At 40.6% G+C, this 22,469-nt stretch overlaps 1 protein-coding gene across 2 annotated transcripts in view; it reads left to right on the top strand.

Annotated features, from left to right (window-relative positions):
- The window catches only part of LOC120568116 (receptor-type tyrosine-protein phosphatase N2-like), a 315,377-nt gene that overhangs the window by 88,525 nt on the left and 204,383 nt on the right, over positions 1-22,469 (top strand). For both annotated transcript variants that reach the window (XM_039815379.1, XM_039815378.1), the window contains exon 10: positions 8,394-8,480. In XM_039815379.1, coding sequence (XP_039671313.1) covers positions 8,394-8,480 — 87 coding nt within the window. The remainder of the gene's footprint in view (positions 1-8,393; positions 8,481-22,469) is intronic.

Below are 22,469 nucleotides of genomic sequence, written 5' to 3'. Positions count from 1 at the left end.
TTTATTACAAAAAATTATTTTTTTTCCATATAATGAATAATATCTAGATTTGGCTTTGGTGGGGATTAGAAGCTTGGATATGTCAAAGATAAGCAACAAAATTAATTTGATTGCATTAGTATTTTTTACATAGTTCCAGATACTCCCTTTCGACACCTTCGAGGCAAAAATGTACATGTCCAAAAAACTGTTATTAAATCATCATATATCAATATTTTTTTCTGCTTTTTTTTCATAAATCACTTAAACAACTTCTAAATTGCTCAAAACTACCAAACATTTATTCATTTTCTGGATTTTAACCCTTTAAATGCCAGTTTTAAATCTTTGAAGTAACAATTATTTATGAAAAACCCAACAAAACATTAATTATTTTCCATAAAATAAATCATAGTGGAATGGGGCTTTGGTGGGGATTAGAGGCTATCTTTGGATATGTCAAAGATAAGCAACAAAACTTATTTGATTGCATTAGTATTTTTTATGTAGTTCCAGATACTCCCTCTGGACACCTTCGAGGCAAAAATGGCCCCATTGACTTCCATTATAACCACATGTTTTGATCTCACTGCCTTTACAGTATACAACCATGCATTTTGTAATATCAGCATTTCATTTGGAAGAAAACTAGTCATATTTGACATTTTTACAGTATTTCACCAGATTCAACCATTTTGCCCTTGTAGGCCGATGCATGAAATTATAGTTATATTATGGAGCTCTGTGTGTGTGTGTGTGTGTGTGTGTTTTGTGTGTGTGTTTGTGTGTGTGTTTGTGTGTGTGTGTGTATGTGTGTGTGTGTGTATGTGTGTGTGTGTGTGTGTGTGTGTGTGTGTGTTTGCGTGAACCTGTAAGCAAGCAATGATCATTTTAGGGCTGAAAAAAGGCATCTTTTGAAGGATGCATTTCATGTGTCTTTGAAGACGTGCTTGAATAAAAACATTGTCTCCTGCATTTGCTGTAAACTGGCGCTTATCATTTCAAATCGTTTGTGGGACATGGTAGCCCTGAAGACTGATCTCCCACTATGGACATCCCACAGGCTCCGGGTGGATTCCCCTTTGGACCGGTACACACCAGCCAAGTGTGAAGTCCCATGTATGTTAAAATCTCTTGAGCATCCACATCACTCCATCCTGAGATTGAACACCTCCCGTGTAGGTTTGTCATTTCCTGAATCAGCTGGATCAAGTCAAGAGTGAAGAAAAGGTGGAAAGAGGATGCCACATCATGGATTCTTGATATGGCATATCTCCTGGGCTCTGGCATCATGCCGGTCGGTGCTTGAATGTTGCGCAGCGTCTCAGTATTAGATGGAGACCAGACTTGCCAATTCTTCACTGTCCATTCAATGTTAGGATGGACAGGATCTTCAGTGTCCTCTCCACTTTCAGAGGAAGGGTTAGAGGCACTCACAGAGTTGGAGGACACCAGTGACCATTTTGTCAGACTCCAGAAACTTGTGTCATCTTCAGATGAGTCCTGCAGTTGGCTGGAAGATAAAGGCTCCTTCTCTTTGCTCCAGGTCTTTCTCCTTCTCTAGAGCCAGGTGTTTTTGTTTACAACAAATGCAGGAGACAATGTTTTTATTCAAGCACGTCTTCAAAGACACATGAAATGCATCCTTCAAAAGAAGCCCTTTTTTCACCCAGATTTACAACAAACTCTCTACACAGACACACATGATCACACACACACACACACACACACAACGCACACACCGGCTTTATAACACACCACCAAACACACAAAATACATATATACACAGACACACACACAAGGACACACACACATATACACACACACACACACACATCCAAGCACGCACGCACGCACGTACGCGCGCGCGCACACACACACACACACACACACACACACACACACACACACACACACAGCTCCATAATATAACTATAATTTCATGCATCGGCCTACAAGGGCAAAATGGTTGAATCTGGTGAAATACTGTAAAAATGTCAAATATGACTAGTTTTCTTCCAAATGAAATGCTGACATTACAGAATGCATGGTTTTATACTGTAAAGGCAGTGAGATCAAAACATGTGGTTATAATGGAAGTCAATGGGGCCATTTTTGCCTCGAAGGTGTCCAGAGGGAGTATCTGGAATTACATAAAAAATACTAATGCAATCAAATCAGTTTTGTTGCTTATCTTTGACATATCCAAGCCTCTAATCACCACCAAAGCCCCATCTACATATTATTCATTATATGGGAAAAAAATCATTTTTTGTGTTTTTTTTTATAAATAATGACATACTTCAAATACATAAACTGGCATTTAAAGGGTTAAAATCCTGAAAATGATTGAATGTTTGGTGGTTTTGATTAGGTAAGAAGTTGTTTAAGTGATTCATGAAAAAAAGCAGAAAAAAATATTGATATATGATGATTTAATAACAGTTTTTGTGTGCGTGGACATTTTTGCCTCGAAGGTGTCCAGAGGGTACAAAATGAATCATTTAAGTATAAAAGACATGTAAGAGTAAAAAACACTGGATTTAAAAAATTTGACTGAAAAGAAGGATTCCTACAAAATTTCATGCCATAAGAAGTAACACAGCAAAAATGATCACGAAATGAAAAAAAAAATTGAGAAAAATGTACAAAAATGACCGAAGAGGGCATGAGGGTTAAGTGGCTAAATGAAAGCTTTTACCTGTTGGTGCTGCCAGAGGATAAGATGCCCATACTAAAAATGTGTAACAGCATAATAATAGGACATTTTGAATAAAAGCTGCTCTGCACTGTGGAGGACTGACAGGCTGCTCTCCAGGCTAACTCCTTATACTCTACACAGACAATTCACTTTTTCTCAACAGTGGTTTACGAAGAGTCAGCTATATTCTCTTATTATTTTAAAACAAAGGTTTTCACTATTTCAAACTTCTTTTCCATACTATTTATGGCTGTCATTTAAGAGTTGGTGATCACTGCTTGTTCAGTGTAAACCAAACACACAGGGGTCGCCACATCGACCGGGGCTGAATGTTTTCCAGTATGAAAGGATAAAGATTAGAAAAGCATCAGTTTAATGTCTGGAGATACAAGGAAGTAAACAAGTAAATATATTTCAAAGTGAGTAATTTTCCCAAGTTGCAGAAAATCTCTCTCCTCTGTCCTCTATTCTTTCACGGTCATCCGAACCTGACATCTGGTGCTGAGGGAGAAAACTACTTATGACTACTTCAGTTTAGTGAAATGTTACTGAGTTTCTCTTTCTACATGTAGCTGTAAGTGAGCATAGACAGTACAATGTACTGAACTATCCAAAGAGAAAGATCCTGATGTCAAAGACAGGCAACCACCGGGCATTATAGTTTTGGGACTATTGAGAAGAAGGCGAGCAGGTCAGAAGGGAGTAAGAAAAATGGAAAGGATGTTTAAAAAAGCGAGATTCAGATGAAAGGAGTGGAGGACAGAAAGGAAGAGATGAAGGAGATCTAAGAAAGGAAGAAAAGAAGGAAAGATGGGACAGAAGAGGCAGAGAAATGGAAAAGAAGAGGAACATGAAACAAGGCACTTTTCAGAGCTCAAATGTTTATCATGTTAAATATAAAATAGTCTACTAAATAACCAACAACTCAAGCTGTCCGATACATTCAGTGAAGTAAAAAGTTAAAGCCTCTGAAATGCTACGAAGCAGACGTAAACAAATCTCACTATTTGAAACTGCCTCTGAAAACGGGCGAATCTCAACGAGCCCCATAGTTGACGTCAACTATTGCGGTGTAGGATTCACGTAGGGTACAGATTTGATCATTGGCAAATTGGGGGTTGGAAGAGAGGAAGAGAGGAGATGCAGGCCCTGGAGCTCTGTCAGGGCAGCGGCGTTTGGTAGCTAGTCCATTAGCCCAAACGGTGACTTTGCGCGGGTATGAGGTGCTGTGGGCTGTCAGCCGTGCCGGAGCTTAATCGAGCTCACAGCAGGCCGGGGTCTGTGGAGGAAGTCAGGCCGGGCGGCGAGGCAGCTACACAGGCAGCTGAACTCCGACACACAGTTTTACCAAATTTGCAATTAGCCATCCATTTTCGTAAAACGGCCCATATTTGAGCTTTATATAGTTAGGCCTGTCGCGATAGTCAATAAATCGAGTTATCGCACGATAAAAAAAAATGAGCTCGATAATTTTTCCGGCCGCGATAATTTCCATTTGCATGCTTGTTTGTTTTCCTCGTCTCTCTCTACCAGAGAGACTGGAGGACCACTCTCGGTTCCTTAGCGTAACGAGGAGTGAACCCTCTTGTCAGTCGCATGGTCTTTGTGGGGGCGGGACTGCGGACAGAGAGACAGAGACAGACAAACGCTAGTTGAGAGTTGGAGCAGGGTTTCCCGCAGCACTTTGCAGTTAAGGCCCGTCAAAAGAAAGTAGGCCTATATGAGCGATATCCACCGTTGTTGGCGTCTCGTTTCTCCCTTTCAATCCAAACCACACAGCTGACAACCTGCAGGTGGAGACTGTGGAGACGGGCTCGGACATACACGCCGCTGGTCAGTCTCGCAAGCGGTTTCAGGAAAGTGGCTGCATGTTTCCGACAACGCACAGAACATTAACGGTACAAGCCTACAGCTGTCCGCGCGACACGGAGTGTGGAAAGTATGTCAGAGTTGCACCTGTGTGTGTGTGTGTGTGTGTGTGTGTGTCCGCCCGCCCCCACGAAGCTCCGACCTGAAGAGGAGCAGAAGCCGCACCTTCGCCAAAATGAAGACTGAAAAACAGAACTATTTTGGTACATTTACTCGCCACGTGGCAGCTAGCCATACAGATAGATTTAATTTATTAATTATATATTATTTAAATGTAATATTTAGAGTTAAATAATTGTAAAATGTAGTACAGAGTCTGTAGTCTGAGAACTTACGTGTCACAAACGGCAATTCCACAACTGTACATCAGCGTGAAAGATGACATACTAAAGGAGATCAAAGACATGTTCTGGATATTTAAAATGTCTTCCAGTTCCAGTGTTAAATATTATTTAGAAATAAAAGTGTATTGATCTTTGAAAAGGTGTACCTGTATTATTATGCCATTATCATTATATTAGATGCAAATGGTCTCTCGATGACAATATTATCGTTTATCGCAATAATTTCTGGGACAATTTATCGTCCAGCAAAATTTGTTATCGTGACAGGCCTATATATAGTTGATTTCTCACATAAAAAAGTCTCAGAAGTGAATTTGGTAACGAAACATTGCAGTGTCTGGAATATGAGATTCTGTAGCGTCTCTAATGTGTGTGTATTGGGTATTCGCTCAACCAATCAGCATGCGTCTCTAATGCGTGTGTATGGCAATTCGCTCAACCAATCAGCGCGCATCTCTACGTGTGTCTACAGGGATAAGGCTCAACCAAGCAGCGCGCAGCTCATCTAAATATTCATGAGCATACCATATTTGGAAGAAAAGCTCTTGTTACAAATAGGGCCAAAACACAGGGATGCATAAGGGCCAATAAAATATCAACCAGGCCATTTTCAGCCCAACTAATGTTACATACCCCATTAGGAGACCATAAGGAACAGTGTGAAATACCCTTTATAATCATTCAATCACCCCTTTAAAATACTTACTGTCTGGATTATGTTTGGTGGCAAGGTTTTTCTCCCCAGATGTAGTGAGGTGCATGGGATAGATTGTGGTAACCCTGTCCTCTAGAAATTATAATTTGCATCACCAAATATGTTTAAAAAAAGAAACATAATGCAGCACAGATTTCGTTCTTATCAATATATTTAGGAAATGTCTAAGAACCTATATTGATAATGAACTTATCGGTGAAAAAAAGATTTCTTTCCTGCGTCTTCTTTTGAATATGTAGTACATAAATTTGTAGGAGACAGGGTTGCATGTAAAGCCGCTTTCCGACCAGGTAGTTACAGGAACATATTATAGGAAAAGTTCTACTAACTACTCTCCCCCAAAACCGTTTTTTCAATTTGCATTCGCACTGGCCAGGTGGCCATAGGGACTATAGGAGGGGTAAGGGAGTAGCCTAATGCAAGCACGGCAACGGTCTTTATAGCGTTAAAATCAGAAAACAAATACACCAAATAAGTATGAACTACATACTAAATCTAATGTAGGCTATATAGCATATTTGTCATAATTTAAACAAGTCTCCTGAAGAGAAACGGGTATCTCTCTCTCCCCCGCCTCTGCCGGCTGCACTGGGGACGTGTGTGTGTGTGTGTGTGTGTGTGTGTGTGTGTGTGTGTGTGTGTGTGTGTGTGTGTGTGTGTGTGTGTGTGTGTGTGTGTGTGTGTGAGAGAGAGACGGCCGGACAGCGAGGTTGTCAAGCCCGCAGGGCACGCTTGTGGAGTTTAACTCCGAAAAGACAGTTAACCACAGGTTCCCGTTAATCTTATGATGGACATGTGTTGTGATATTTAAACAAAGGAACCGTCAACGGCCAAATAAAAGCCTGTTATTTACGAGAGCAGTCCGAGAGACCTCCAGCCTACAGCGGGGTTTCTGAGCAGGACTGGCCGAGCGGCGAGCTAGCAGCCGGGGCAGGCGCCTGCCGACTGTCGCCTCACTTCATGGAGCTTCTCACCTCCGAAAACTTCGAAGCAAATTGTCAATTCGGCATCAATTTTTGCAAGACTGCCGATATTCAAAATGTTAACAGTTCATTTCTCGCCTAAAACGTTGTCAGAAGTGAATTTAGTGATGAATAAGATGGCGAAAATTGTTAAAATTGTCCCATTGTTGGTCTGTCTGAAGTAGGAGCTGAAAGAGTTACAGGAACTGCAGCCAGAGGGACTTAAAAATCCCCAAATTGGTCCAGTCGGAACACGAGAAAAAAAGAGTTCTGGGAATTTTATGTTCTAGGAACTGCAAAAATCCCTCCGGTCGGAAAGCGGCTTAAGTTAGTAGTAAATGTACTTGTGTACTTTCTCCCTCCTAACTGTGTTTTTTCTCTTTGTTATGTGCATGTACAGATACATTAAAGAGCATCAAGTAGTGTTCTATTATCATTTCAAACCCTGTGAGAAATGTGGGCCATTCATTTCTTTATGTGGCCATAAGTACGCCTTTATACTGGACCAGGTGTCTACACTAGATCAGGGTGAAGTAGGTTTCTTGTTTTTTAGTTTGAGGAAGCCGACATGCACAAACACAACAGATGTCCTTCTCATTGTGGAATACTGCCAAAGTCATTTTAGTACGTGTACAGAGTTGGTGGTTTGGCTCTGACCTTGCCACTGTCAACACACTTTAAAGCATACAATGAGGGAGCAGGGAGAGATGAAAACAAGCTCTCGGTCTGGGACTTTCCTCACCTCTGCAGTATTCAAACAGCACTTCCCACCTTCTCTCACCTCTCTTCCCTCTCCTGGGAGCTTCTAGTTCTCTTTGGTCTTTTATTTAATTCTTTGTCACTTTCTTCTTTTCTTCTGTCTCAGTTCAGTTCACATATCCAGAGATTTTTAATATCTGCTCAGATTTCTCCTATTGATGGTAATCCTGTGCCCATCTGCTGTGTCTGCATGTCAAACTCTCAATATGTTGTTCAATTACTTCTTTTGTTTCTTAGCTTCTCATGGTTTTACACCTGTCATAAGAAATAAAGGAAGGAGTGGGCTCAAGAGAAACAAAGTACAGGATTTGATTATGCTAAATTAGGAAGTGAAAGATTATAAAAGCCGTGGCCGGGTTGGTCAGTGGTAGAGCAGGCGCACATACAGTATACTGAGAGGTTGTACCTCGACGCAGAGGTCCAGGGTTCAAATCTGACCTGTGATAAATTTCCTGCATGTCTCCCCCTTCTCTCCCCTCTTTCTCACCTAGCTCTTCTGTCAAAAAAAAAGGTGGAAAAGCCCCCCCAAAAAAGATTAGAAAACCTTTATTTTATCATGCATTTGAATTTCAAAGGATTTAATTTGCCCTCATTATATGTGTATAGTGTTTATATGACATCCCCACACACCACCAGAACAGATCCTGAGTTTTAGTTGCACGAATGGAAGTAAAACTATTTTGCCTAATCATTTCAGGATGTTGCAACTCTGTCGTTTCATTACAGACAATAATCCTTGGGTTTTTTCTGTCCGTATGTGTAAATTGAGAATCTATTATCTTGTGTTCTACAGTGCATAGCAAACCATGTGCTTACATGTTAGCATGTTCTCAGAAATACTCTATCCACTCATTTTCCAGAGATTCTTTTGGCAGCACTTATATTTTACTAATATGTAAGTACTATGACTTCGGTATTAATCTTTGGGATGAGTTTCATTTAATTTATAATCTTTTTCTGTACCTTCCTCCCTTCGCATCCTGACCTCCTCACCCCATTCCTTCTTTTCTTTCTGTCCTCCACTCTCCTCCTCCTCCCTCCTGCCTCCTCTTCATCATCATCAGTGGGCTCCAAACAGACGAAGGCCTCCACCTGATGCAGATCCTGGCTCGCATGTCTAAAATCCAGCTGACCGACTTCGCCGAGCTCTCGTACGTATTTCTGCTTTTTTATCCCACCGAGGCAGGACATCGCAGGCTGCTCGCTCCTCCTTGCTGTCGTCATGCTGTTTGTTCTCATAGAGTGAGCAGTCTAGACTATTGATCTATTACCACCTGACCTATAAATCTGGTATTTATTCTCCAGGTTTAAACAGTTAATTTTTCCAACTGTACGGTGTACGAGTATAAAAACAAACACAAAACCTAAACATTTACTGTGTTTGCTGCCTGAATAATCTATTGCTATTGAGCATGTTGTTCACACCTGTTCTGGTGGAAAAAAGCCAGTAAATAAAGTCTGTTCAAACAGAGCCAGCACACTGGAAGTGACACATTTCACACCATCTATGTATTTTGACAAGCAAACAAACTGCAGATTGTTTTTTAGAAACCTACAGACATCAGCTTTGAAACATAGATGCCGTTTATCAGTCTGCTATCCCTGTTTAATTATGATCACATAACCAGTGAATAATTAAGTTTTTTTTTTTTATTTATGTCATCATGTAGCAGCTGTTATAGTAAAATATGATATTGCGGTTTTGAATTGACTGCAGTGATGATATAGTTCATGATGAATGGTACTGTAGTTATTTAGCCTATATGGAACTTTCTTACTCTTTTTGGCATTGTATTTTATATCAAAATCAGCACCATACTGTGTGCTTGTTCTCAGAAGCTGTTGTAGACCAGCACTATATGGGCTAAAAATGACCAAATCATCTGCGTACATAAGATGATTAATTATTGAGTCACCAATCCTACAACCTGTACCACATTCATTTAAAATCAAAAACTAATCATTCATATACACATTAAAAAGAAAAGGAGACAGAATTCCGCCCTAGCGGACACCATTGGTTACTTGGAAGGGGACCGATGTAACATTCCCCCATCTCACTCCCATATTCTGATGAGAGTACAAATAAACCAAGATTCTTATTAAAAAACCAGGGACCCCACTTTTAGACAATTTAAAAAATAATTTCTCATGATTAACACAATTGAATGCTTTAGAAGCATCAATGAAGCACATGAACATTGTGGAATTATATTTCTCTAAAATTTCCTTTAGTGCAAAAATACATACATCAGTGCCATGCTTTCTTTTAAAACCAAATTGGTTATCGTTAGACAGGACGTACCTTTCTAGTCTACACAATAGAACTGTCTCCAGCACTTTGGACATAACACTGGCCACAGCTATTGGCCTGTAATTATCTGAGCTGTTCAGCTTCCCCACTTTATCTTTAATAACTGGTACTAGCACAACAGAGAGCATAGAATCAGGTAACTCTCCATGAACAAAAAAACCTGTGTAGCACATAGCTACCAGAGGGCACAGTTTCTTACTGGCAAGTTTAAGATGTTCAGCTGTTATACTATCCAGACCACAGGCCTTATTATCTCTTAACTTCAATATTGCTTCATTGACTTCAGCAGAAGTGACAACAGCATCATCATTAAACTCTACATTATCCACTACAAACAGATTACTTTTTACACAGTTTAACAGTTCATAATATTGTTTCTGCCATAACTGTGAAATTTCATCAGGACCTCACACCATCTATATTAGATGGGAGAGTTGTTTTGCAATTATTCATAGTTTTTATTTCTTTCCAGAAGTCATTAACATTATTTTTTGCAGCTTCCATGCCAGTGAATCTGACCTCACAGTGTTTTCATTTCTTTTAATATAACGAAGTGCATATTTAAATCTAGCATTAGTGCATTTCTTATTTTCAAACAAGGGGCCGTGCCTGCTTTTGCCTGACTCTGCTCATTTTTTAAAAGCATTTCGGGCCTCTGCATGGAGCTCTTCTACGTGATCTTTCCAACCTGGCTTAGCATTGCACGCTTTTGTCCTATGTTTAAATAGAGGCCTGCTCGAGATACCGAGAGACTCCACAATAGCCTCATACAGGGAACATAAATCCTTACAGTGTTGTACATTCTTACAGTGCATATCCCAACACAATAAGGCATCTTTTGGGACCTTAATATTACCCAACAAAGCATCAGAATGACAATTGAAATATTCATTAAGATCTTTCTTAGACAATTTTGACCAATTTATTTTCCCTACATCAATGCCATTATCCACAGGCAACAACACTGGTAAATTGCCTGTGTTCAACACCATGAGAAAGGGTATATGGTCCGTAGTAGCCAGATCATAATCAATCTTCATCATATCGATGGAGTCATGGGCATCCACTGTACAAAGGCAGTGATCCAGCCAGGAAGTAGAGTGCCAGGCCTCGCTGATATAAGTATAGCTATCATTCGGCAATAGTACCTTACTAGATAAAATCAATCCACCGTCTGAACAAAACTGCATGAAATGATTACCAAATAAAGAGTTGGCATCAGATACATCAGCATTCATGTCACCAACAACATAAATGCAGGTAGAAGAATTGTCCTGAATAAAAGACATGATAAATGCCAATCTACTGAGGTGCTCATCCTCATTTTGTATGCACTCATATGGCGTATAGACATTCAAAATTATTATCTTCCTATCATTACAACACAGTTCAAGCCCAATAGCCCAGTCAACTCCCAATCTTATAACATTAACCAACTGGTCATACTTTTTATTCCACATCGTGGCTACCCCCCCTGGGATTCTCCCCCGGACAACTTCAGCACTTAGGTCAGTTGTTGATTCACCTGCCCCATGAAAGTCCCTACGTATAGAATTTAGTCCTTCCAGGTCTTGTTTAGCCAGGAATGTCTCCTGGACACACAAAATGTCACATCTGTCCATCAATTTGTCCACAACAACACGGCGTGATTTATCAGTTTCACTGTGGCCAACACGCAGCCCACGCACATTATAAGACACGACACAGATGTTCCTATAGGTTAATTCATATCATAGCAGCTACTATGCAGGCTGGCGCTCATGTGGAGCTGCAGGTGTACCATGGCAATTCAGTTCACCCTCCACCTCATTACCAAATGTCTTGGGGCCACGGGCCTCATAACAGCAACGAACATAAGTCCCGTCGGGCCAGAGTTTTGGATCGTACATATCAGCAACATTGTTACATTCAGCGGTGATGTGAAATGAGCCATACCTGCTGCGGGCCGACTCGATCTTTCGACACGTCACTGTTCTGTTCTCCAATTTCTCAGATAAATATTCACATAGCGTGTCTGCATCCAGAGTGGGAGAAAACCTAGTGGCAAACACATTCACCAACTTTGTTTTTACCACTCCAATGTTGATCTCAGTACCAGTTCCAATTATTCCCACATTCCTCTGCTCACGTTTCAAGTGAGCTTGTTTGTTGTTGGATTTCCGCGGCACAGTTGTTTTAAGGGACCCCGGCTTTTTGCGACCTTCTTTCACAATAACGCTCCACTGTGAGGACTGTTGTGATTGTGACGATGTTACTGCTACATCCAGGAGCTCCCGTTGTAGAGCAGAGCCCACCAGCCCCTTAACCCCCAACCCCCCCCGCCCCAACCCCCCCGCCTGAGGGTGCTGGCGATCCCAGACCCAGGAGACAAGACTTCTCAGCGGGAGACGTTGTTGACTCCTCCTGTCGAACAGGGCTGCATTTCCAACGCCTTCCTCAGACCAGAGACTTCTTGGCTCAGCTGCTCCACTCGGCTAAGCAGCACCGAGGCGTCCATATTGCCAAACCCGACAGGTGGCAGTTCATCCAAGTAATGTGAAACAAACCGCGGAATATTTTCACCACACTCATTTAGAAGGCCTTGATATTATTCACATCCTTCTGTGGGCCTTTGTGTGCGATACAGCGAAGCGTGGTGTCCGGGCATATATAAAACAAAAACCGTTTGGACTCCTCACTCCACTCAGATGAAAAGTTGTTTGTTACCAACAAAACAATTTCATCATGGCTGAGTGTATTCATTTTAACCATGATAAAGTTTAACAGTTAATCTTCCACTATCACCTTCCCATTGCCTGTTTTGTAGATTGCAGGTTTTGTACGGGGGCAAGCTGAGCCTCCACCAGCGGCACCCGACATCGTTAGCTAGTCATGACAGTTACGGAAACGTGTTTTAAACCGCCTCCTGATATGACTTTGAGCAACCAATCAACTCACTTGATGGACAAATCCACTCAACACATTACGATTTGGAAGTGTGTGTGTCAGCTCCTCTCTGCGCCTCTGCAGTCTATTGTTACCCCTAATGCTTTTCTCTGCAAAGGTCTGCAGACACGTTAACATTTCTCTTCGCTGGAACATCAGATCTGCATGACTAACCATAATGTAAAGCTAAGTTTAAACCTCGATAAACAGATAAAATTGTGCAGGTCACCTTTTTCAAACCCTAGAATGGAGGGGAGTCCTCACAACGTGAGTGGTCTGCCACGTTTGGTTCAGCACAATCTTCAGCAAACCAGCCTGTACCTGTACACACACTCAACATTACAGCTCCAGCATTGTGTCGAGGAAGCGCATTTTAATGCTTATAATGTCATTCTAAAACTCTCTTTACCCTTTAATAGAGCATTGCCTCTGGACATGTAGCCCTGCCAGCTGTTAAATGGCCAAGCAGTTGAATTAAATTAAGAATTACCTCTGGAAAAACTTCAAATTCAAAATCACAAAGGACCCCATCCTCAGACTAAAATAGTGAAGGAGCAGAGGTCTGTAGATGACTCATCGTGTTATAGTATAGTGTGCTTTATGTTCCCGATATCAACCGTCTTGTACCTGTAGGCTCAAGTGGGCGGCAGTTTTCTCAAAGGGCAAGCATCTCGTACTGAAACTCTTGATGTATTCCCCGTGGAAGATGAGCAGCGCTGGCTCCTCCGCTGTTACCCCCCAGCATGTCAAATCAGAGAGGGCAAACTGGTGGGATCAAAATGGAGAGATTTTCTAGTGGCACAAGGCGTTAACATCAGAAGTGAAAAAGGGAAAGAAAAAATGGTGCCTTTACAGAATAGAAATACAAGGATGTTGCCTTATTTTCATTCTGTCAACATGTTCATGCTCTGGAGGGGGGGAGCCGTCGCTGACTGCAATCTTTATTAATGAGTATGAACTCTGCCTGAACCCTCTCTTTCTCTCGCTGTCTTTTTCTGTCTCTCACTCGTTATTTGAGTTTATCTGCTTCTTTGTCTTTGCCTCTATTTCTTTCTATTCTTCTCTTGACTAGTCGGTCATCGTGTACTGTATATCTGTCCTCTCTCTACTTTTCTTTTTTTTTATTATCTTTTATTGGAAAAGCATGTTGAATTTTACAATTGTTTGACAAATGAAGTACATTACGTTGCTTTACCATTTTAACTTTCTATTACAGGAACAACAGAACTCAGGTGCGGGTGGTGGGGTAACCAAATTACTTCCATATTATTCATTTAAATGTTTAAATCTGTGCACAATTAGTAAGAAGCAGCAGTGTTTACAAAAAAACAGATCTAACCGGCTTAACATATTCCGTCCATTTGGACCATATCCTATGGTGTCCCATATCCTAAGTGTCCCTCTGCACTTTGAGTGAAAAGGACAGTTATTCCATTGTGTAGATCTCTTGCACAATGTTTATCCAGTCCTCAGTTGTTGGTGATTCTGGTTTGAGCCATCTCCTTGTTAGAGCCTTTTTACTTGCTGCCAATAAGATGTATAGAAGTTTCTTGTCCTTCGAGTCCAATTTATCCGTTGATATATTACTGAGATATAAGGTTTCAAAAGCAAAATGGAAAAACAAGTGCAAAGACATTCTGTATATGCTCATGAATTCTAGACCAATACAAAATTCACGCCATATATTAGATCCAGTTGAAACCCATTGTATCTCACATATATGTTCCCATCATTCCTCTGTGATTATCAAATTACCTTCTTTTTCCCACTTCGCTTTAACATAATATGTGTTGTCTTTATTACACCGCAGGATGCAGTTGTATAACCTGGATATAATTTTATTGTGTGCTCCTGAATTTGTAGTTAATGATATAAATGTACCCACGAATCCTAGATTGTTTAAATTCACTTTCAGTTCCTGATTAAAATAGTGCCTGATCTGAAAATACCTAAAGAAGTCAGCAGAGCCTAATCCATGTTTTCTTTGCAAGGATTCAAAAGATTGGAGTGCCCTGGTGTGGACAATAAGTAATAATCAGTCAATCCTTTTAAAATCCAATTCTTAAATCTATCATGCTGATTCGGGGTAAAATCTGAATCGTGTGCACACCATTTTAGGATCTTTGAGGTATCTTCCAAACCACAAATCTCAATTGCTTCATTCCAAGCTGCTATCATTACATGTGAAATGGGTTCGTCCGTTAAATGAATCTTATTCTGCAGTTTGGTGTCTGCTAATAAAGCTTCAACTGGTATTGCTTCAATAGTTGTCCCCTCCACATCCTTCCATCCTGCGGTGTAATATGAAGAACACAAACATATTAATGGTCTTAACTGTGCAGCACAGTAATATTCTCGTAGACAAGGGAGACCACGATCTCCTTTATCTTTCTTCAATTGTAAGGTTTTATACTTAACTTTGGATTTTTTCCCTTTCCAAAAATATTTTGACAGCATTCTCTCCCACTCTACAAATTGTTTTTGAGGTATAAAAATTGGTAAGCACTGGAAAAAGTAGAGCATTCGGGGGAGAATATTTAATCTTACTGAATCAATCCTAGAATGTAAGTCCAAAAAAGGTATGGTATTCCATATTTGTATATCCGATTTTATTGCTATATTCAGAGGGCCATAATTAGCTTCAAACATTTTAGTGAAGTCTCGGTGCAATACCACCCCTAAATATCTGATAGTGTCTGCCTGCAATGCTAATGGAAACGGCAGTCCACAAACCAATGGGTGCCGCCATTTATATACAGTCTATGGTGTGGACAGGTGGGGATAGGGTGGCTTTGGGTCGTGTGATACATACACACATACCTTCACACACACTCCCTCTCTCCACCCCCACCACCCAGGCCCTGTGTTCCAGCGGCACCTCGCCGTGCTGCTCGGCTGCTGTATTGAGTCCCTGGGTGGCCCGTACTGTTCTCCTGTTCTAATGCACCTTTTGTCTTTGTTCTCTTATTCTGGGAATGAAAAGAGGGAGCTGTATATTGGGGAGAGTGATGGATCAGAGGCAGAGAAAGCGAGAGCGTGACAGAAAGAGAGATAGATACAGAGGGAGAGGGGGGAGGAAGCCGGGGTCTCTTTTGTTGTGAGCACAGTAAAAGCCCAGCAGGGGGAGCCGCCTTGACAATTTGTCAGAGACGCCACGCTTATTTTCCGGCTCCTCACCGCTGTGACGACAGTCACCACCTCCAGAACAAGTAAGCCCAGAGACAAAGGATTTAGACTGACACTGAGCCTGCTGACATTCCTGATTTACCCAGCCTGCCTCTGGCTTTTACCGCCCTGCTCCTCAACACCCCCAACAACTCCAGAGCTTCTTTTGTCTTTGTTAACCTCTTCAAATCCAGTTTTCCCATTATTCTTCCCACGACATAGATTTAAGGTTAGAAAAATAATCTTACTCTGAATCATCTCTGTGTGAAGGTGTTAGAGCCCTCCACTGATGATGTTTACAATGACCAGATGCTATGGGTTTTATGGCTGCACCACTCTATCCATTTGAATATTTGTATTACACCAAAATTAAGCCTGACATGTTTGGCTGCTTATGAAACTTTGGGATCTTTACTATTATTTTTTTTTAGGTTTCAACAAAGCAACTTCTTCTCTGGGGACTACCAACGTTAAACTTCCAACGTCTGGGACTATAATCTCCTCTGATTGGCCAACACTACGTTTCTGTTAACCCTTTCCTTGACTGGGTTACTACTGCTGTACACAGGGAATATACTACTACTAATACTGCTGTACACAGGGAACATACTTCTACCACTACTGCTGTACACAGGGAACATACTACTACTACCACTGCTGTACACAGGGAACATACTACTACCACTGCTGCTGTACACAGGGAACATACTACTACTACTACTACTGCTGTACACAGGGAACATACTACTACTACTACTGCTGTACACAGAGAACATACTACTACTACTACTACTACTGCTGTACACAGGGACCATACTACTACCACTGCTGTACTCAAGGAACATACTACTACCACTGCTGCTGTACACAGGGAACATACTACTACTACTGCTGTACACAGGGAACATACTACTACCACTACTGCTGTACACAGGGAACATACTACTACTACTACTACTGCTGTACACAGGGAACATACTACTACCACTGCTGTATACAGGGAACATACTACTACTACCACTGCTGTACACAGGGAACATACTACTACTACTACTACTACTACTGCTGCTGTACACAGGGAACATACTACTACCACTGCTGTATACAGGGAACATACTACTACTACCACTGCTGTACACAGGGAACATACTACTACTACCACTGCTGTACACAGGGAACATACTACTACCATTGCTGTATACAGGGAACATACTACTACTACCACTGCTGTACACAGGGGACATACTACTACCACTGCTGTATACAGGGAACATACTACTACTACCACTGCTGTACACAGGGAACATACTACTACTACCACTGCTGTACACAGGGAACATACTACTACTACTGGGTTACAGGTGCATAGCATTGGCGACAGCGACACAGGATATTAAACCTGTTTCAAGCCCTTTGAACCTGTAATTGTTTGTCCTCTGTCACGAACAGACAAGTTTGCAAACTCTCACTTGAAGCACTAAAATAGTTTTTTTTTTAAACGGGGGGGGGCCTGAGATGAGGGTCTAAAATCGTCCATGGTAATCAGCTTATAATAGGTCCATGGTGACCAGACGTCCCTGTTTTTGGTAGCCTCTACCCATTTTTATATTTTGAGTAAAGTGTCCATCAGCAGAATTGCCTCATCATTATCACAATGCTATAATGGAGAGAACAAACTGTATTATCGTCTTCATTGATTACCTGATTTGCTTTTATCAATCTGAAGACAGTCTGGCTCTGTGGTTCTCACAGCACAGATCGATTGGTGGGATTGCTGTGGACAAAGTACACACGGAGATAAGAGCCAATGAGGTTTAACCATGTATCAGCTCATTTAAATAGCTCACGTTACTGTATTGTGTCAACAGTTAACTTCATTTAATATTGTATGAGGAGTTTTCTTTTGCGGGGTGCAAATGTTCCACCAGAACCAGTTCCTTCCTGAGACTATTTAGCAGAGCCACCGTCGCTACGTCTGGAGCTTAGTGCCGCCCAAGATGATTGTGATTGGCTTAAAGAAATGCAAACAACCCCTGTTTGTTTTTTTTCACCTATCCTGGAAGGTTTCTGTGTTGTAGACCTTACTCCACAGCGCTGTGGAGATAGAGCTGGCAATGCGAGACTAGTAGCTCCTTAATTCAAACCTGTCCCTGTCAGGTCTGCTCTTAATTCAGTACTCCCTCATTATTTACATAATTTAAATACATTTACAGGGGCTGTACTCAACATTCAGAACATTAAACAGCAAACAGCAAACAAATATTTGCTATGTAAAATGGTGGAGTAATGGCGTCCTGAGCCGAGGTTGAGGTCACACTCCCTCTGTGTGTGTTGGAATCTGAGCTTCTCTGTTCTTTGTTTCAATTGCCTGTGTGTGCATGTTAGTGTAAGGGGCTGTGAAAAACTCAGCGAATCAACTCAGGGAATCCCAGCCCGCTGTTTTTTTCTTCCAGTATTTCCAGTACGGCTCCTTTAACTCAACCTGCACCCATGAGGTCAAGACTCTCCCACTAAATAAAAATGCATACATACATTTTGAGTAAGAAAGTGAAATGTAAATGTATAACCTGTTGAACTGGGGAACTGCCTCCATCTTAATGTTTTAAAAGAAATATGTACATATTAACCAATTAGTGTTAAATTCCCTAACCTTTGATTTTAAAGGGTCAAGTCAACCAAATTCCCGAAAAAATAAGTTTCCCCATATTGCTATCCAGCCATGCAGGTAGTTTTGATTAAATAGTTCCAGTACAAATGTTGCCAGGGAAGTCTGTGGATTATCCACAGTAACCAGGTCAGGGATTCAGGAAAAGGATGTTGCTGTTTCTTTTTTCAAATGTGTTATTTTAGTGAACACCACAAAATGAATTCCATTCTCCTCCATTGTATTCCGGTAGAGGTAGGGGTGGAAACTGGACGAATAAAACCCAAACTAACTTCTATCAGGATGGACAAATGTGTATTTCTATTATTTGATGAATTAGTGTTTAAGGTTGAAGAAGTTGTGTTGACTGTAAGTGAAGTTAAAGTACTGTATAAAGTCATAGCAGTATATGTGTCCCTCTCTCTTCCCCTCCTCCATTCATCCTGTATCTGTCCCTTCATCCATTTGCCAGGCAGCAACACCGCAGGCACCTCAACCTTACACCTCACACAGAAAAACCAGATTAGCATATTACAACAACAAAAATGTCTCTCAACAAAGCAGTTAGTGACCTGCCCAACCTCAGCCACTGAAAAAGACAACACAACTTCCATTTTCTAACAGTTTCCTCTCGGGGCCGGAACCAGAGAGCAGCGGCGGTTCAGCGAGCCTGCAGCACAAAAACCACCACCACACTGCCAAACATATGAATCATAAAAGTGAGCCTACACACTGTGCACCAGGACACAACATAAACCTGGAGATTCAGAGTTTCATTTGGAACAGTTCAATACTGATTAGATAATAGCGACGGTGAGCGCTTTCAGTAGAAAGGCCTGGTAGTGGTTGAGGGCGAAGTGGCGGGCGGGAGGGAAGCGTTGATGTGGGTGGCTTGGCAGAGTCTTGGACTGCAGCTGGCCGCAGAATAATAATGGCTGTTGCATAACCGTCACTGAGTGTAGACTGGATGTTTTTTTTGTTTTTTTAAAACAGGAGCGTCAAAGTGATGTAATGTCTGTGTCTGAGCAGAGGGGTCATATCAAAGAGCCGCCACTAGGAGGAGAGAGTGGGCCTGAACTGGCAGAATGGGAGGATGAGGAGGCTAGTGGACCCGATGTAGACTGATGAGGCCAGATGTGTGAACACTGCAAAAGAGTTAACATCTTTATCAGTAATTAAGTCCCAATGTTGAAACAATCTGCTATAACCATTTTGATTTAACTTAATTTTGGTACAGAGCACATCTTATACTGTATGTGCAGTCATCACAATCATCTGATGCTGGATAAAAGCTTAATTTAGCCCCAATTCTGTGTCTTAAACCTAATTTGATAAAGTCTCTAAGCTGTTAAGTACAAATTAAATCAAAATGAGTTTCAGTATCTTGAAATAATAGAAATAAAAAGCTTGTATCAAAAATCCATTTATTCCTCGAAAATAAAAGTAAATGTAGAAACAAATGCAGATTTTTAGGACAAAATTATAAACAAAACTGACTTGATTTGACTTTTTGCAGTGAAGAAACACAAAAACACTTTAATTTGCACTTTTCGGAAACTTACTATACTATTTCCCCCCAGAAATATAGTATTTTTTATTCCAGTTCATTCACAGTATCTCATGGCTGTAGTTACTGCTTACTGTCCGCATTCAGCTTTTACAGTCAGCATCTAATACACTCCTAAAATATGACTGTTTTGGTGATATCTTGTATCCTCAAAGTGTTTTTCAGGAACTCTGAGCCTTTCAGCTCCATGACATGGTGACTTTAGACACTGTCCAGAGGATTAGAGATCAATTTGTGAAAGAGCATGTAATCCTTCAACTAATCTGGAATAATACAAAATATATGGGGAATTTTCATTGTTCTGACCCCCTTTGATGTGTTGTATGTATTACATAACTGAGCAATAGGAACTTATTTTATTATCAGTACTTTTACTTTGGGTACTGCTAATAGGTCAGAAGTAAGTTTTTGAATACTTGACTGGTTTAAAGTAAAGAGCTTTACATACTAAAAAATAAATATTTCTTTAGGTTCCTCATTTGATGTCCATAAAAAAGGAGCATTCAGTGTATAAATGTCAACAGGATGTGTTTCTGTTGTCAATCATGGTGTCAGAGCTTTCACTTTTTTTTAGATGGTCGGATAAATAGTTTCCGTTTCCCAGCTGCCCTGGGTGGCAGAGGCCGACACATGGATATGTGATCAACTCAACATGAGTGATTTTCCCTCATCACACACCGAGACTCCACCTGCACCCGCTGATAAATCACTTCATAGATGTGAGAAATATATTTGGCCTCATATCTCGAAGGAGAAATAATGGTCAGAAAAATGAGCCAACTCTCTTTTTGGAATTTTTGTTTCTTTGGCTGCTCAGTTTGTTTAAACTTCATTTCAAAAAAGATATTGCAATGTGGAATACAGCAGGTGCAGCATAGAGCATGACAGCATGTTGTGAAATTCATAGCAAGAGAGACAGGAGAGAGAGGTGTTTTTCCTTATTATTTATTTTCTAATATAAGCCCTTAGCTCCACCATGTTTCCCTCTGGGAATCATTCATTTGACCCGGTCTAATCAGTTTGTTATTGCACCTTAAATGTTGAAATAGTACAACATTACTACTGCACAAAGTGAATGTGAGTTTGGCGCTCTTTGTGTTTTTCTTTGATACACTGACCTCAAGGCCCAATAAACCCAATTGGAAACCCCCAGTAATATTAAAAACAAAATGCATGGCTGGGAATGTCAAACGAAGGCTGTTAATCTTTGACGGCTGGTGAGAGAGAGGAGAGAGCCATTGAGGCCTGGCGGCATAGATTGAGAAAAATGACATGGATTTTGTTAGAATATATAAGGCTGGTGTGATATGGCCAAAATCTTCTATCCTGTTGTATTGCAAAATGAATATAATGTGCAAGGATCAGAACGTAAAGTCAAAATAATTATTTATATATATATATATATATATATATATATATATATATATATATATATATATATATATATATATATGAATATTGTCTTAACACAGTTCACTGCTGGTTTTCAAATTTGCAATAACGATATAGAAAAATGTATATGATTTACATTTTTATATCTTCATATTTCCCAGCCCTACAAGGAGAGAAAACATCTTTTAAATGTTTTCTTTGTTTTTGATTTAGTTGTAATGTTTCTCATTTCAGATTAAATTTGAATGCATACTTTCAAAAAGTAACAGTAATTAGAAAAGATAAAAGGTAGAATTTGTACAAAAGGTAGAGTCGTTTCTATTTTCTGTATTTGTCGTTATTGTTGTGCTATTTATTTGACTTAATTTGAATGTTTAAAACAGGACAGTTATTCTGTTTTGTCATGTTTTTGAATAGGCGGACCCCACAGAATGCCAAAAAACACTTAAAACAATAAATGTGCAACAATTTAAATCCATCAACCTGAAATGAAAACCACTTTTCTGAATCCATGAAAAGATTGTACGTTTGTGTCTCTGCCAGCTGTTAATTAATGATGTCACCATATTTTATAACAGCGTTGTTACAGTAGCAGTCACTTCCTCTAGCAGAGCACAATACCTCCTGGAGGGGAACCCGGTAATATATCTTCCCGCTAGGCCTTTAGTCTGAATTACAGCAGGAAAAACAAAAGGTTAATCACATTGGGAGACTCCGCTCTGCCTCTGACCACCCAGCTTGTCCCTGTCGCTCCCTCAGTCTTTCAATTCAAGTGGCTTTATTGGCACAAATGTTGGATGAACTGGAGGAAAAAAACAATACAGATGTCTTTCTGTCCTTTTCCTGCCCATGTTTGGTTCTCTTCTTGCCTTTTCTCACTGCCCCACTTTCCATCACCCTCAATTTACATCCATCACAACTACATGCTTTGCAATCACCATACGTCGAATCAAAATGTAAATGTATTATAAACCGGGCTGCTAGAAATGTGTTCTAGCAGAATCACGTATCGGAGTGTCCTCTTGTTGATGACCAAAATCCTTTATCCCCGACCCCCCTCTCTTCATTTTCCAGCGTGCTTAAATGCCGCTGGGCGCATTACTTTGAGATTCAAGAGGTTATCTCGCAGTGGT

This window comes from Perca fluviatilis, chromosome 11 (genome assembly GCF_010015445.1).
Source record: "Perca fluviatilis chromosome 11, GENO_Pfluv_1.0, whole genome shotgun sequence".
NCBI lineage: Eukaryota > Metazoa > Chordata > Actinopteri > Perciformes > Percidae > Perca > Perca fluviatilis.
Note: the sequence above shows the minus strand (reverse complement) of the source record. Positions and strands in the feature narration are given on the sequence as shown.